This window comes from Ischnura elegans, chromosome 12, assembly GCF_921293095.1.
Source record: "Ischnura elegans chromosome 12, ioIscEleg1.1, whole genome shotgun sequence".
Taxonomy (NCBI): Eukaryota; Metazoa; Arthropoda; class Insecta; order Odonata; family Coenagrionidae; genus Ischnura; species Ischnura elegans.
Genome location: NC_060257.1, coordinates 31717616 through 31735895, shown reverse-complemented (window position 1 = coordinate 31735895; position 18280 = coordinate 31717616). Strand labels below are relative to the sequence as shown.

Genomic DNA, 18280 nt, shown 5'->3' with positions numbered 1-18280 from the left:
AACAAAAAAAAGTAGCGGATACATAAATTCCAATACTCTCTCCTTACAGCTCATTTTATCCTTCTCATTTTATTTTGGCGTAAGGAAAAAAAAGCACTTTAGAAATCAATTAGCAATCAATTAATCACAAAGGTATTTGAAAAGGATCATAACTGCCATAGTTTCTCAATAAGATTACAGGTTCTTTCAAGTTAACGGCAATAGCTGGAGAAACATTAAAATTTTATCTTTTTTTCCCCTCATGAGAAGTTTTTATGCCTAAGAAGTTTCCAAATCTTGGTCCCTTGAAAAACATTTTATCACGCTTCTACTGTGGTAACTAAACTTAATTCTACCAGTTCCATCTTTAACCCTTTTACTGCCAGCCCATTTCAGGTGGGATGTACGAAGACTGCCAAGGCTATTTTCCGGAATTAGCAACATTTCAGATTTAAAAATTTTTCAGCCACTTAATTTTATTTAATTCGTCTAGATTTTTTTCCCAACTCTTAAGATATATTTACATCTTATAACCATAGATACATTATGGGGATTTACATAAATTAGAGCCGTGGAAAAGGCCACAATCACGAAAAAAAAAGTGAAATAATTCGGGCTGATAAATCGGCCCATGGCAGTTTTCGCTCAACCAGCGAGGGCCGATAAAGGTGGCAGTATAAGGGCAAGTACTCACCGATCTCCAGTGGCCATCAAGAGGATAAAACGTGACATTGCATGGTCAGGGGGGAAGAGGGAGGCTGCATAGTTCACGGCCAACATCCTTGCCATGGGCTCGGAAGCTCGTTCGACTAATATGGCCAAGTGAGTCTCAAGTTTATTACGCTGCGGTCCCTCACAAAGGTCTTTAAATGCTTCCATAAGAGTCAGAAGACAGTCTCTTATTGCGATCTTGACCTCTGCAGTCTCCTGCAACGAGAGAAACATAAAAGTAAGAGAAAAGCTATGATGAGCCACACTGGAATATCTAAGAACCACAAAAAGCAAAGTGTGATAGAGATTTTTTAACCCACTTACAATCTAATTGGATGGCAAGATCACATTACATGAATTAACAGCATCATTTCTCTCAAAAAATGTTTACGTCGACACCACATTTAAATTTTTTAAGCTTCTACAATAATCACCACTGAACACCAATGGAAGAACCCATGACATATCTCAAAACAGAACAACAGCATATTCAAAATAGTGACATAAAGTTAACTCTAGCAAGTTTGAACTACAGTACATCCCCGTGAACCATACATCCTCAAAGATGATGAGTACCTGAATTTTAAGAAAAATCAACAGTGAAAAAATTACATTCTTAATCAGATAAGTCACAGCAGAGCATTATCAATAGAGAAATCAAAATTTGCATGTTTCTACTTCCCTCAAAAATACATAAAGTTTGAGAAACAACTTGAGAAGCTGTGACATCATGAAACAATTCATCAATTTCAAATTTTATTTTCACCGATAAATTTGGAGAAAAATTCTTAAGGATTAAAGAGAGTTTTAAGATATGAGATACAGAAATAGATGATTAATTTTTCAAGCCATAAAAATTTCTGAACATGTTAATTACCTTATCTAATGCTTCGAAAAATGTCAGGAGTAGGGCCAAATCTTTGTTCACAAGGTTAGGCATCCGAACACCCAATTCTCCAACAGCAAGGTAGGCCAGTAATTTGACCTCCATTCCCTGTGAAGGAAGAAAATAATGAGATCACATGGGTACACAAGGAAATGGTAAAAAATTGTGGTTTCCATTCAAAATGATGTCAAAGAGATTTGGAACAAAAATTTATATTGAACACATGATTTATTTTGGTGAGTATTCAACTCATCTAATCACCTTTATTATGGAATATGAGACCACCCTATTTTTCCACTTAAAATGTCGATTTTGGGCTAGACTCACTAAGTAAGACTACCCCATAATAATGTTTTTATTTTATTATTGCTTGAACTGTGCCTCCCTTGCTGATTCCATGTGGTCACAACTTACGGTGGAGATACAGGCACAGCTAGTACAATTATGAGACCAGACCAGGTATATGAAATGACCCCCTGACTTTTGAGAACATTTTCCTAAGCTATGATTTACGAGGGTGTATTGAAAAGTAAGGTCTCCAAGCTTGTGGCCATCAAAAACGTGCGGAAATGGTGCCGGGAGTTTTCCGATGGACGGGAAAACGTCCACGATGAGCAGTGGTTGGGGAGGCTGAGTTCGCAAGAATCAACAGCGGCTTGAATTGACAAGATGGTGTGCAATAACTGGAGAATAACCCTTCATGAGATAAAGGAAGGTCTTAATGAAGAGTATGGCAACTTCTCTGTGCAGAATATTGTGCCAGAGGTTGTCAGTTACAACATGATGCCTACCAGGTGGGTTCCTACACAGCTCACCAATGGACACAAAAAAAGCATGTCCACATGTGTCACATCAAACGATCGCCATAATCAATGAATTCAGCTGGGATATCTTCGACCACACTCCTTACAGCCCAAAAGTTGCTCCAAGAGACTACCACTTTTTTTCCACGTTCAAAAAACTCCTTGGGGGACAGAGATTACGCCAGACAAGGAAATTTGGCTTTGTAATACGACAGGAGAGTGGTACGACCATTATTAAAAATCTGCTTTAAAGCAAAAGGATGCAAAAAGTAATTGCTCACCAAGGAAAATACGTAGAAAAATAGCTAAATGCTCATCCTTTCGAATGATATATGCAAAGTTGAGAATAAATTTATTTTTCATAAAAAAATAGGAGACCTTACTTTTCAATACCCCCTCGTATAAATAGGAATATTCTTATTATTTTGAATATAATCAACTCTCATAAAGTTAAATCTGAGTTAATTCATAAGTTGCAAATATGTATTTAAGTATCATTTTGAAGTATTTATTCATCAACAACATCCCATACCTTCAACATTATAAACCATAGAATAATAAACTATTATCTACTTCCTAAAAGATCAGACCAATGTTTCCAGGTGTTCCTCAGACATATCAACTTCTTTTCCCACTAATCATAGAATGTTCATCTGGAATATATTGTGGTTAAAGGTAGTGAATCTCCATGCTAAGGCATCCCCTGAGGCATATCATATCATCTACATTGCCTAAGAAAATAATAAATCTACATATCTAAGGAATACCACTAACCTCCGAGGCAATCAGCTTAAGGAGACAAGAGAGAAGAACATAGCCAACAGTCTGCAACTTTGATGCACTGGAACTAAGAACAGACTTACTTAGCCAGGAATTTCACATTTCAATTCTCAAAACGACAATTTTTTTTTTTAATTTTATACTTACTCACAGATGATGACAATAACAAACTCGAGGGCTATGAATTTCAGCTCCAAGTTGGAGTCAGCTGAATACAAACAATCATACACTATCTGCAAAAAGCAAAAACATAAATAAATAAAAGAACAAAGAGTTGAGATTTTTCATGGTGAATCGCTTTAGAAATTTAATATATCTATATAGGGCAAGTGGAAGGCAAGAATGGAAAAGGAAGACCTCGGAGAAAATATATGGAACAAGTAAAGAGAGATGTGAAAGAGAAGAATTACGTAGGTGTGAAAAGATTAGCTGATAGGAGAACTGAGTGGAGAGCTGCGTCAAACCAATCCTAGGATTGTTGACCAGTGATAATGATGATGTATACATCATTAAATATCACTAATTAAAATCACTAATGAACTCAAAACTTGCTTTTTTTAATGAAAATTTTCAGTTTTCATTTCATCGCAAAAAATAGATATTGTCATTTAAAAATTTAAAAGCGTGAAATGCGTACTCCAGGTGTAATAATCTTTCAATTTAGGCAATAAAAAATAATAGGAAACCACCCTATTATCCTAGTAGAAGGCTAACACTAACCTGCAGGCAGTCTGGATAAATGATTCCTGATCCTTGAGAACGGCAGATATAAGGCAGCAAACTCATCCGAAGCCTAAAATCAGCTGGAGTAGTCTGGAGCTCAGCTTTTGTTGGAGGTGGAGGTAAAGCAGAGGGCTCAGGCAAAGTAATTGACGAGCATGAAGGACACAAGGAAGGGGACTGAGAGGTTCCGTTTCGGGATGCAGGGGTCTGTTGACTAGACGTGTTGGAGGATGCAAAGCGATCCCTTGCCGTTCCCAGGAAAAGCTGGTAGAGTGGCTGAACAATTGATGCAGTGTTGAATTTAATTTTCCTGTGTCGAATAAAAATAAAACAGAAAAATTGGTTTTTGCTTTCTATCAAAGTTTGAATCTAAAGGTAGATTTTATGGGCAGGGTGGATCTTATCCTCCTCCCGCAAAAATAATATTAATGATTCAAATTTTTACCTACGTATATAATGTATGTAAGACAAATAAGACACATAAAATTAACTGTAACACACACAATAAAAATACAAGTTAAAAATGAAGGAATTTGTCAACAGAGAATAGTACGTTTCTCAATAGAAACTCATAGGCTTGAATTACAAAGACAACAACGCATAGTTTCACCTTTCTAATTTTGTGAAAGGTATTGCATATCAAAGAGAAAAAAGGGCCATATGCCAAGAGACACAACAAGGATAACTTATGATAAAAAATTAATTTCTAATAAATTTCATGAATCAGAATGAACTGAGAGTGCATTTTAAAATTACAATTATGTAACAGGCATGGGAAAAAAGCTCCACTTAGAGCCTTGCATGCTCATCCTGGCATGCGAATACAACAGGGTTGGAATTAAATCCAGCAGTGAGGTATGACCCCAGGGAATTCAAATTCGAATGATAAGGTTAATCTGATAGTAAATTAATTTAGTTTAACATCATGAAAACCAAACACGCTGAGCCCTGGCAGCTTTTAGGCTTATTTCGCAGTAAATAATTTTTTTCCAAAAAATTAAGAAATTACAGTAGGAGACTAAATTCTGGGAAGTTGTAATAAGCAATGACTATATATGTATTCAGATAAATACACTAACTTCAAATGGAAAGTTTTACCATTTAATCTCAACAGATACCAAATAGTCAGTTCCTGGCCAAGTAATGTACCAATTTCTAATAAATACAAAAGAATAAAAATAACAAACCTTACCTAATAACATTTGTTAACACAAAGCATGCTGACTGTGACACAGCCTCAGCTGGGTCAGCAGAACCAACTATGAGATGAGATACAATATCCTCAACAGGAAGAACTCCTGATGAGAGAAAAGTAAGGATTCCCAGCTTTATCTGAAAAAAAAATGAGTGCACATGACTACGGAGGTTTATCTGTCATGATTTAACTTACACACATATAAAATAGGACATATGGATAGTGTAATCATGAGGGAGAAAAGACTGGATGCCACAACTGGAATGCTTAGCACAAAATGAACCAAGAGGTTCTTAGACAATATGTTGACATTGTTGTTAAGAAATTATTGGGAAGAAATTCCCTAACAAAAGTGGAGTCATTGACTTAGACCTAAAATCGCAAGTTCTCTTAGAAAGAATTTCGTAGATGGAAAGGAAAAAAATATGTTGCAACAAAAAGATCTTCCTAACATGGAACTATCAAAATTAATTTTAAGAGTGTTTAAGCATACAAAGATAATATATACAACACATTCCACAAATTCTTTAATCGTTGGTATCAAGACTCACATTTATGGAGGATATAATGCTTACTTAATGACATCACTGAATCTAACATCACCATGAGTTCCTTCAAGCTTACCTTTTCAAGTTCCTCTTTGGAGAAAGTATTTTCTCCGGTAACTCTTCTCAAGGAATATTCACTCATTCCTGGGGGTGGGTAAGCAATTGCAGGTGGATTTGGTTGAGCATTGGAGGGTGCAGAGTTTCGGGATGTGGAGGACCTAGACGAACGCTGAATGGCTCGCACACTGGCTGGAGTCACACTAGAAAAACCAATGTTAAAGATTTCGATTCATGACAACTTGTTTTACAGAACTAAGGAATGCACAGATCCAGGGGCGGTCTGGGGTATCCTCGGCTGGGGCTCATGATGAGCCCCCCCTTACCGGAGGATTTGGGATTCCTCCCCCCTGGAAATTTAGGGAAGTTGCAAGACCAGAAATGGATTTTGATTCTATAATGGCTGTTAATAAATAGATAACAGTTAATAATAAAAAATTGTGAGAAAAAATACAATGAAAATTTCACACCTTATAAATTTAATAATGTATTGTGGTTCCTATTATTTAGTGAATTTTTCCTTGCAACGTGCAGAAATCTAAAAACTTCCGAAATAACCTCTTTGAATAACCCTTTCAAAAAAGCATTAGGCTCTCTTTTAACTTCTGACACTTTAATTTTATTTACTTTTTATATATTCATATTACTCTGAGTATGCATAAAATGTGAAATACGAAGACTGTCAGAAAAACAGGGTAAGAGAAGTTCAGGAGTGGCAAAGGAGGGTGAGTTAGCCACTATGATACATAAGAGGAGTCACTTTGATTAGGAACGATAAGTGATCAGCAGCATCCTTGACGCAAAAAGCCAGTGGGATGGAATTACAAGGATAGAGACAAATTTTAATTTTCATGATTCCAAATATCCTTATTGTTTGATCGCAATTTTGCATTCTAGTGGACTATCACCTAACTTCAATGGGAAATCATTATTTTTTCTCATGCACATACCGCAAATGACCATGGTTTAGATAGTGAAATATGTACATATTCGTTCATTGAATTTCGTGGATACACTCCGTGGATTTAGTTTTACAATTTTTGCACTCGCAATTTACTTGTGTATTGTAATGTAGTATTCCCAACGATGGAAATGCTTTGCTTTTGGTGTCTTGGTTTATTAAGACCATACAGGGTTTTTTTTTAAGGGAAACACTGTATTATACAAAAGATATTTTCTAACTTGAATATCCCTAACTTAGTGGTAGCATCACCTTTTAAATCAAGGGACACAGCATCGGGTTTAGAATCAAATAATAAAAATGGAATCGACCCATCACCGGGATAAACCATAGGACATGATATAACAGGCAACAATCACAACACAAGGATGAAATTGATAACATAGGACCCTAATCAACCAGTCCTCCAAAAAGTTTGGTGTTTTAAATTAGAAATTTCCCTGAAGAAGGCACATACTGATTATAAAAATGTTACAGAATAAAATGTTCTGAAGAGAAAATTTTGCATGTAATTGTACGTGTCAGTGCTATTGTGTAAACAATGAACATCCCTTTTTAGGATAGTAATGCAAATGATTTAAAAATAATTACACATATATCACCTTTAAAGGAAGCCCAACATTTCCTTCCTATAGCTTGTACCAATATTAATTTCACCACCTTCCGAACAACTGCATCAAAATTTTGGAATTCTATATTCTGTAAGAACATAAAGTAAGTCCTCAACATACAAACAAAATGTGTTCCAAGACCTTGTTCATAAGCTGAAGTTAAAAAACCTGAGCAAGACAACGAAAAGTGAATTTATCCTGCAGAATGCAACACTGCATTACACTTGTGTGTTACCTCACGGTGGTAAGGAACTGTTCTTGCAGTGCATGCAAGATCAATTTGTCACCATCGTCACTCTCCAGGCACGGCTGGAGCTGCAAAAATTTTGCTGTCCATGGGAAGGAAGAACAGGCGAAACGCTGAACAGTTCCTGACTACGCAAGGGCAAATGTACTTGGTACTTCGTTTAGACTGCACCCAAAAAGCGAGCTCCTACACTCCACCCCACCTTGCGTCGGCCAACCTCAAAGGTGACAAATTTAAAATTTTGGGCACACTTCAATTTTTTGAAAGTTTGTATCTCTGAAAGTTCATAAGTCGAATATCCTTAAGTAGAGGACTGACTGCGTGAAGAGTTTTCGGGATCACCACCGGCTCAGGAACTGCATTACTGCCGATGTTTCGATGTCTGACTCGGCCACCGCCATCACGCAGCCCCGAGGACAATGGCCCAGTCAGACATCAAAATATTAGCAGTAAAGGCAGTGGCAATCCTGAGAACTCTTTGCACAGTCTATTCACCGGGAAAGCACCAAATCTTTCTTAGAGGACTGACTGTGCTGATAAAAAATGGATATTTCAATACAGTTGAGGACCTCAAATCTGGAAACCAGAAATAAGGAAAACCAGAAATATGGAACGTTTGAAAATTCCACTACATGGTGTTTTGACTTGCCACCTCGTGGCAACCCTATCTGAGCCTTGTTCTGGGATGAGTAGGAAGTTATCACACGCTATGAACATATGCTAACAACCTAGGCAGGGACACGTAGGGATCTCAAATATCAAGCACAAGAGCCTGAGCGTATTTATAAATTAATTAATTAACTAAATATAGACGCATTTGCACAGATTTACAGTCCAACTAGAGAAGGTATCGATAGATATCGCAATGTCTGCTAGCGAATGCTATCAACGAAAGCTATTGAGTATGAAGAAAAAGATGCATTTATTGCTTGTTCTCATCCAGTATTAAGCATGTATATTTTATGCTGTGGAAGCTACGGTTGTGATTTGAGGACTTATTTGGCAAGTTCTTTGCCTCCTTCAATATTGTGTATGTACTCGAATCCATCTAAGGTGAGGAATGTTCTTTAAGGGGTCGTTCGACAGACCATCCGCACAGTGATGTTAAAACCCCTTTCATGTGTAATTTCTGAATTATGGTTTTATCGCATTAAAATTCTCAAAAAAAGTGTACCAATTTTTCTGTGAGCTAAAGACCGGAAATGATAAAAATAAAAAAATCCAGAAACCCTTTGGTCCCAAGCTTTCCAGATTTGAGGTCCTCAGCTGAATAAAATATTACTTCTTATTGTGTACATGAAAATATGCAAAACATTATCATACTCCCATGTACTTAACCAACGCTGTGGCCATGGAAAACAAGTGAAAGAAACGAATATTAAATCATACTCACCCATAGGGCAACAATAAGACATCGAGGGCAAAACTAGTAAGAGCTTTGGCGACTGCAGGCTTATCTTCAAGCCCAAACTCTTTAGATCTCTCTTCAGAATCTTCAGGAACATTAACTTCTCCCAATACAGGCATAATTAGCAGCAATATCCTACCGGAAACAAATGATCAACATAGTGATTTACAAAGCAGTAATCACACAAATAAAGGCCCCAAATGTATGCTTACCCATCTTGATGAGACTGAGGTTTTCCATCCAAAGACTCAAGAAGGCTTGGTACGAGCTTGGCTCGCTTTTCCTTTGGTAATCGTGGATAACCCATTTTTATGTAATTAAGGGAGAAATTCTGAAAAATAATGGGAGGTGTACAAAAATCAAATTATCTCTGCATAGCAAAGAGCTAACAGATGGGTATCATCATGGCCATATCCAGGAAATTTGGCCGTGGGCCATGGGAGATACTCCCACAGAAGGGGTTTTTCTCCAATGGAATTTATTTTTAAATTTAACCTACGCAGAACTTAAATGAAGCATAACTTCTGATGATGCTATTGTATCATACTGAAAGGTATACAAGAATTACCAGGAGAAAAAATTCCCCTGGACTGAGAATCGAACCACGGACCTTTGGCTTTCCAGTCCAGGGGAATTTTTTCTCATGGCAATTCTTGTGTATTTCATCGCCGTTCATGCAGCAGCATTGGAAATATTACACATACTGAAAGGTGTTAGCACAGCAGTGTGAAGAGTGGCCACCCCCAGTGGCGTAACTATAAGGGGGGGGATGAGGGGATAGATCCCCCCCAAAGCATCAGAGAAATAAAAAAGTTATTTAAAACTAATGCCTATTTTTAAAAATATAATAACTGCATCTGATTAAATTTAAAATTTTAGTGCCAGAATTATGTAAAATGTAAATTCAGGTATATCATTTTTCAAAAATTTTCCAGCCCCGAGCCATCCCCCCTCCCCTCCCCCAGAGCATATTCCTAGTTATGCCACTGGCCACCCCTATTTACATTTTTCAAAGTTTTTGGGGGATGCAAGCCTTCTGGAAATGGCTGGGCCCCTTCATAGCTGTGCCCATGGTCCTTATGCATATACTGGTTGCTAATCTCCCGACATATTCCGGCTCTGGAGTGTTGCCTCGACGGACGCTTTTACCCCTCAAACACAACTCTGGGCACAGTCGCGCTGTCACTAGGGGAAATATGGAACTAACTGCGCTGTCGAAAGCGTATACTGCCGCTGACAGCAGAGTTAGTTCCATATTTCCCATAGTGGCAGCGCGACTGCGCCCAGAGTTGTGTTTGAGGGGAGGCGTGTGAGGGGTTTGAGGGGTTAAAGCGTCCGTCGAGGCAACACTCCAGAGCCAGAGATTAGCAACCAGTATATAAGGGCCATGGCTGTGCCCTATCATCAGCCCATATTTTTATATATACATTAATTTACTACCCCTCCTGATTTAAATTAGCCTGACTGATGTGAACCCTGAATTATTTTCTATGGCACTTGCACCAATATTCTCCTTGTGAGTGAACGTACTCATGACTCAGACTGATTGCTAACTAAGGGCCATTGCTGGCTAGTCCAGTGTTTAAATGTTTACAGTAAAACTTGGTTATAACAAATTTCAGGGGACCATCGTTCTATTTTTTTATAAACAGGATTTCATTACATCCATAAGGATTTTGCTCAACACATCACAGGATTACCAGCTAATATTCCATTTATTGTCTTTATTAAGGCATACGGATACATATTATTTCACCATCATCCCATCCTTCCCATCAAATGTCTGCAAAGGGAAGGATTTTAAGATCAATGATAGAACCATATGGTGATGGCTGGACGTAAGAACAACTGATAATAAGGCAAGGAATGGATCAGTAGCAAAGATGGCCGTAATTTATTTAAAAAAGAGGAAATAATTCTCCAAGAGACCAGAGAATAGGTTTTAATAGCAGGGATTTCTAATCATTCATACTCGTTGCATGCAGAAAAATTCACATTGGCAATCATAGGAAAGTCCAAGGGACCGGGAACTCACCTTGTTATAGGTGGGACTTTGTTACATGCGTGAACGTTATAAGCGAATTTCACTGTATCTTTGACATTGGTATATTTCCAATAAATGTAATTTCGAAATAAATGAAAGTCCCACACATTCCCTTTCACGGGACATTTTAAGACCATTTCCCAGTGCTTCATAAATTTCTATTTTAAAAATATTCTTGATCAGTATAGGTTTGCCACTTACCGTCACGAAAGAGTCAGACTCAGGATCTTTGAAAATACTAAGCAACTCTTCAACAGGCAACTGAACATTCGGCTCATTCTTCAGTCTTTTGCTGATATGGAGCAATATTTCCATAACCTGAATAATCCAAGATTAAATGAGATTATTGACTAAAGCAACATTTAAGAACCAAAAATGTAAGCAGAATCAGGCAATGCTTTGGCCCAGGGGTTGGATATCTTATTCAACCCACACGTCACTTCATCATTTTAAAATTAGAAATTAAAATACAAATAGACTTCTATTTATTCAACAAATTTTTAAAATTATCCATATTAGTCAGGAAATGCACAAATGAGTTCAATAAAATGAGTTTTGCTGTTTATATGGGTAGACTCGTTAGTGGAAATTATTTTTCCATTTTCCTTTTATTTTTCATATACTGGCCACACCTGTATTTTTGATCAATAAAAAAAAGAGACCAATAGAGACTTAATGTACAAGAACAAGTCTACAAATTGTGTTCCCATAAATTTTCATCAGTACAATTTGAATAATGTGTAGCAACTTGGATTCATATGAATGAACAGCATGTAGCATACAGTTGTTTGCGTACTTCCACTATTGTTATGCACATAGGCCGAACTTTCTAAAAGATTAAACAAACTTTTACTAGCAACTAAGTTTTTATCGCTTAAGTGTTTTACTTGAACACATATAGGTACTTGGATATTTGATTACTTTAAATTTTAATAATTTAATCTATAGAGACTTGCGAAACAAGCATGACAAACCATTCCATCAAGTTCTGCATACTTAAAGTAATTCCTGTAATTAGGGCTGTACAGTTGAGGAATAATGTTTCTAAAATATATAAACATCTAGCGATGGTGCTTCGATAGAGAGTATTGAGTGAAGTTAATCAGCATTCTTAAGTAAATGGACATAGACTGGAGGGATAGGACACTCATTAATATAAATTCTCAACAACAGCAACAAGCTATGGGTATGACTCCTCACTGGTACGCTAAAAAAACGCAAAAATAGACATTCAAAGGATTTTGTCTTCTCAACCTATGCAGGATAAAGACGTCACATGGTGTTTCCCACCTTTCCTTCGTGATACCTCCAAGTAAGATATCCAATCGCAAGTCCTCTTCCCTCTAAGTAGCATTATATTCCCTAGAGAGTCTTTCTTAACTCTTAGTTAATGGCAAAGAACAGATTAGTATTTTGTTGATTTTTTTTATTTAAATAGGATTTTATTGATTTAAATCTGATTTTATTGATTTAAATGAGATTTTTATGATTCTCCATTCATCAAAAATTCTGTTATTTGCAAAACTAACCATTTGGGCAGCATATTGGAGAATGATCGTTTGCAGAAACAATAAGAGGCAACATACTCCAAACTTAATACAACATTTAGTCAATCAGGGGAGAGAACTATGGAAATGCCAATGGTATCAAATTAAAAATTACACCAGCATAATATAAAAATGCCATTGGAAGTATCAAATGTGCTATATTATGCGGTTCTAAAGCATATGAAATTTAGAAAAATTCTGTAATTGCAACTTTGTATGGTGCCTACGCTTAGAAGTCAAATCAGAAAACAATATTTTTTCAACGGATACACTAGTATTCTAACCAAAGCCATTTTTTAAAATTTTCTTGTTACATGCATTCCTACAGTATTTCTATTTAAGAGCCACCATTCTGATGATAACTGTCGATTCATTGTATTAATTAAGAAAGAAAAATCAAAATTATACACTAACAGCTTCCTTTTCTTGACTCTTTAAAAATCAAACATCTGATTTAAATCACCTGATTTAAAAAAATAAAAATCAAGTGATTTAAATCGTGATTTAAATCAAAGTGATTTAAATCAATCAACCCTGGTTGTAACACTTCATATGTAATGCAGGCAAGAAGAAATTTCATGATTCGCACAAAAGAACAATAAAGGAGTTTCAATAACAAAGACCAGACCTCTCTTCTTGCCAAACACCTCCATGATGCCAAAAATACAAGTGATTTTGAGCCAGAAATTTTACACACATCATGCGCAGGACTGAAAATGGGTGCTCTGAAACAAATAGATATTCAAAGATTCGATGTAGACCCAACACAACCCTCGGCAATGAACACCTATTTCAACAAACCTCCTCCTCATCAAAGTCATTACATTCCAATGAAATCAAAATTAAAATAAATTTCCTTTGCATACCTCAGCTCTCATATTGCGGCATTTTTTAGTGTACCCCCCCCCAGAAATTCCTCCGAACTTATCCGCAGAACTTCTCCCACTAAGGACTTTTCGCACAAAGGCCTTTCAACTCAAAGTCTCGGAACTCTTGCCTCTGAACTCTGTCCTATGACGCTGCCCTACGACACTAGCCCTCCGACGCCAGCCCACCTGGAGATCAAGACTTATATGGGTAGTAAGGCGGATGAATACCTACTCCTTGGCAATCAAGGGGAAGTGGGTGCTGAGGCATAAGAATCCAGTTTGGAGTGAGAAGTACTCCACTGGTCCTATCACAATTCTCTCTCCCTCCAACACTTCATCCCACTATGTCTCTCCCCTCCATGAATTCCAATGACTTGCCTCTACCAGCTATCAGCCTACTTGGTCATGTCTCCAACCCAGGACATAGAGGAGAGAAAATCCGGCAGTACGCGGTTCTCTCCCATCCTCGGCTTGGATGACAGACGTTTTGCAGTGGTGCCAGTCAACAGGGGCGCCTACCGGCAGATTTGCAGCTAAATTGAACATCGCCCTATTACCCCTCCACTCCTTTGCAAATTCCCTCCCCTCCACCCTGACTTGTTTCGGAGCTTGCAAGCTCTCTCTTGCTTCAGCGCTTGCGATTGATAGATGGCTTGGCTGAGATGGGAGATTTCTGCAAACTTATACAGACTGTACTTAGTTTTTGGTAATGTTTCCTATGGGATCATAAGTTATCATCGTTGTTTTCTGTAATAATTCTGATTTTGAATATTTCTACTTCTAATAGATATTGATTGAAAATAACTCTTAAATTTGTGACAATTGTTTCTTGAGTGCTGATTTCTTGTTTGTGGAGTCTTTCCCTTAACCAGCTTGTGACAGACGATTGGAGTTCCCTGTGTCTGGGGCTTACGTTCACAATCTCGAAGGTTAACGACGTAATGCCACAATATTCTAACCTTGGGCCGTATTCTGTATTTCGTCGGTACCGCACCGGTCGGTTTCCCTTCCCAGCCCACCGACAGCGCATCATTCCGTACCGACGACGGTTTCCATACCGACGACGGCTAATTCAGCGATTCAGTATGGTCGTCGGTATCAAAACAGTCGGTACGGTTCCTTCTCCTTCCCAAACAGGGAAAATCCGAATATATCCGAAGTTAAACGTGTCTCCACCAATGAAAGAAGGGTAAAAACAAGTGAAGACTCATTGGCACAGTTTGTTGTCGTCATTCTCAATCTTTTTATTTGCGGAAATTACGACTTATTGCTAGATTAAGATAAACGATATTGGATAAGTTGTTAACAATGCTTATATAATGTGTGGTAGTAATGCTGTACATACAGAATCGAAGGAAACAATATTAAAACATCACAATAAAGTTTGTATGTGATGGAGATTGTTGTTGCTGGAATGAATTATTGAAACTATCCTTGAGATCGTAGTTTCTTTTTTTAAATATTGGTTCCGTATATTGCTATTTATTCATGATTTGGTAATATAGTTGTCATTAAGTAAGTTCCGTCTAAATGTTATCAACGGAAGGTTATGCCATTGGCACCGTAGCAGACGAAAATAACATACCATGGAACGTGAACGTAGGATTCAAAAGCAAATGTAAATGTCATATTAGAGGAACAAGTTAGGAAATTGTTATAAAAATATGGAACTGGGTGTAATTAAAAGAAGTGTAATGACGAGGAAGTAAAGAAATTGTGATTGGGTGAAATACATATGTTTAAGTTGCGCATTCCAAGTGAGAGAAAATGATAATATTGCGGTAAACCTCATACTTATTAACAAATATCTTCTTTCATCGTCAAGGGAATCAATGGCTGATGATAAAATGAAATATAGTTGCCTGTTACAGATGAAAGAAACTGATACCGTTGTGGCAAACTTCATACTTAAATAAAAAGATCTTATTTCTATGCCGAGAGAAACGCCAAATGATGATTGAGTGAAATAATAGTTGCCTATTCAGAGTGAGATAAAGTGATAACATTGCGGCAAAACTAATATTTAGTCAAAAATATCTTTTTTATGTCAAAGGAGCAAATAAATGATGATAGAGTGAAAGAAATCCTATTACAAGCGAGTGAAAGTGGTAACTTAAATGAGAGAAAGTCATTATATAGTGGCAAACCTAATGTTTATTAACCAATATCTTATATTTATGTCAAGGTAATCAATATAGATGTTGACACAGTGAATTATAGAGGCCTATTCGAAGGGGCAGAAAAAGATAACATTGCAGCAAACCTCATTATTTACTCGGTGATGAGAAAAAAACAAAATAAAACGTACAATGCGCACCGGGGAGTTGATGAAACCCACTAGTCGGTGGCCGCACTGACACCTTTTTGCTGTCGGTACGGCTACCGACGATCTCTCGCCCTCACGTCGGTGCCGCACCGATCGGGTTCGTACAGAATCGCACGACTTCTTACCGGGAGTCGGTGTGACGTCGCACCCGACGAATCGGTGCCGCACCGATCGGTTTGGAGTTACAGAATACGGCCCCTTAATCCAGACATTCCATTCGTTAAATATTTTTTTCCTATGTCATTCATATTCAAAATTCTTAGTAATGTTATTATATTTATTCATATTTTTCAAATTTTTTGTACATAATATTTGCACACATTATTTTCACAAATATTTATATCTATGTACTTATATAAAAATCATATGCAACTGTGTTCACAGAATAATTTAACAAAAACAAAGTGAAATACTGTTACGTACATCTACCTGATGATGTCGCTCAGTAGTAACATGTTGCACAAACATTAAAGTTTAGCGAAAGAGTACAATTATACAATTATGAGTATATAATTATATAGTTAAATGAAAAGAACAATTATGATAAAATATGATAAAATATAAACACTGTCAGGTAGTGAAGTTACATATTACTATACCATATTGCTATATTTCAAGTCAAGGAAGCATGCCGGCATCATTGAGACAAACATGAGAAAGCAATAATCCAGGATAATTTATTTCGCGTGTGAAATCGTTTCTGGCTTGATGCGATGGAAGTGCGATATATCCATCATGTCAAGCCCGAAGCCAAGATTTCATAAGTGAAAAATATTACATATGATTATTGCTTTCTCCTATTTGTCTCAATTATGCCCGCATGCTTCCTTCACCAGAACTACTGCCATATGGTATAGAACTCATAGGAGGCCACCAACAGCAACAATTATCTACATTGGGAAGCATAAAGAAAAGTAAAGAAAATCCCAGTCCCAGCATTAGCCTGCTCACAGTCTCTGAAAATTTTCTGGCACAGCCAGGATTTGAACCCAGGACATCCAGGTGGGAAGCCAACAATCTAATGACCATACATACCAAATCCCCCACACAATTCTTCACAATATTGCAATGTACCAACACATAATTTCCATCTCAATTAGGAAAATATCGATTTAAAAGCTAGCTCTAAAATATCCCAAAACAGGCCAAATTCTATAATTACGGAGTAACTGATTGTGTTGCGAAAGAGTCAAGATCACATACCTTCTTGCGTATTCCATCCTTCTGGCTGGATAGAATAGGCAGTACTTTAATAACATACTCAAAAACTAATTTTTGGAATTTATCGATGTCATCTGCGGCATCAACAGCTGAGATGACTTCCTCGAGAAGAACTAAAAATAAATACAGAATACTGTCATTGAAATTCCTTTATTAAAACACTACCAGCATTTTATTAACTACCAACAGAAACCTTATGATTCAATCAAATCTCAAATCGAGTTCTTGATGATGAAATAATGGTAGTAATATAATACACCCCCTATTTCCATAAATATACCTTACTAAAATCATAATGACGACTCCGCACCAATTGCGACTCCACCATGCAAAGATTTCATTATTAATACGAGCTCAATAAAGTTGTTAACAGTCAACATGATAAGTATTAGCCATGCAATACAATAATAAAATACTTGGCCAGGGACTTTAACTATCCCGTGATACGATCCAATAACCAATAATAACAAAAAATTAACATCAATAAACAGAAATTGACAGATTCAAACTACGGTCAATAAACTGGATTCTAGACAGACAGTGACATTAAAATAAACTTCATTAAATAATTAACTTTAAGGCCAAAAATTGAAATTACTTCTGCTGTAAAATTAGAATAACATTTAACGAAATTCCAGTCGTGACGAGCATATATATAGGGAGGAGTCTAAATGCTATTCGTTAGAATTATTTTGGATAACAGAGTGGAATTTAAATAGGCACAGTTTAGTTTAAAACCCCAAATATGATCAATTTTGCACGTATAGAATTTTGATAATGACAGGCATAGTATACGTCATTCCATCCGTCGATTGACCGAGGAATATGTTGAAAATTGCATATATATTAAACTATGGAATCTTCTTATAACTAAAAAAATAATTTCTCCAAGTCTTAATCATTTTATGCTACATTTTACCGGTATGTTTACAGAACATTTGCTTACCATGCTCATCCATGGCTGACGCCATGTTGGTTATTCAATTGTTTTGTTTTACAAACTTTTAAAAGGCCCCGGAAGCAACTGGATATTTTTTTTATGAAGAACATGTCAGCAAAAGATGTACTGTGAAATTCTCTCGTTAGCTTCATTGAATCGTGAATAATTCTCCTAATATAATGAGCGAGAAGTCATGCATTAACCTTCTCCGCCCAACCCTCACCCAAGAGGGGCGCGCCTTTGAATGAATAGGAATTTCACGTTGTAAATGAAGGGAGCAACCAAGAACTTTCCCTTAACTTCCTACAACTGAAGATGAATCCAGCTACTAGGTAATAAAGTTTAAAGAGGGTACAATTGCGCCTCACAATAGGGGACTTACATCAGTTAAGTGAATGAAATAGGATAATTATTGGGTGATGCT

The 18280-nt window shown here is 36.9% G+C and overlaps 1 protein-coding gene across 1 annotated transcript in view; it reads right to left on the bottom strand.

Moving 5' to 3' along the window:
- The window catches only part of LOC124169116 (proteasome adapter and scaffold protein ECM29-like), a 36344-nt gene extending 18211 nt beyond the window's left edge, over nt 1-18133 (bottom strand). Inside the window, exons 1-12 of the mRNA XM_046547609.1 lie at nt 17863-18133; nt 16899-17029; nt 11155-11271; nt 9122-9240; nt 8895-9044; nt 5702-5885; nt 5075-5214; nt 3880-4192; nt 3307-3392; nt 3154-3226; nt 1568-1684; nt 674-906 (exon numbers count right to left, since the gene is read on the bottom strand). Of these exons, the coding sequence (XP_046403565.1) occupies nt 674-906; nt 1568-1684; nt 3154-3226; nt 3307-3392; nt 3880-4192; nt 5075-5214; nt 5702-5885; nt 8895-9044; nt 9122-9240; nt 11155-11271; nt 16899-17029; nt 17863-17887 (1688 nt within the window). The 5' untranslated portion in view covers nt 17888-18133. The remainder of the gene's footprint in view (nt 1-673; nt 907-1567; nt 1685-3153; nt 3227-3306; nt 3393-3879; nt 4193-5074; nt 5215-5701; nt 5886-8894; nt 9045-9121; nt 9241-11154; nt 11272-16898; nt 17030-17862) is intronic.
- Between the last annotated feature and the right edge of the window lie 147 nt (nt 18134-18280).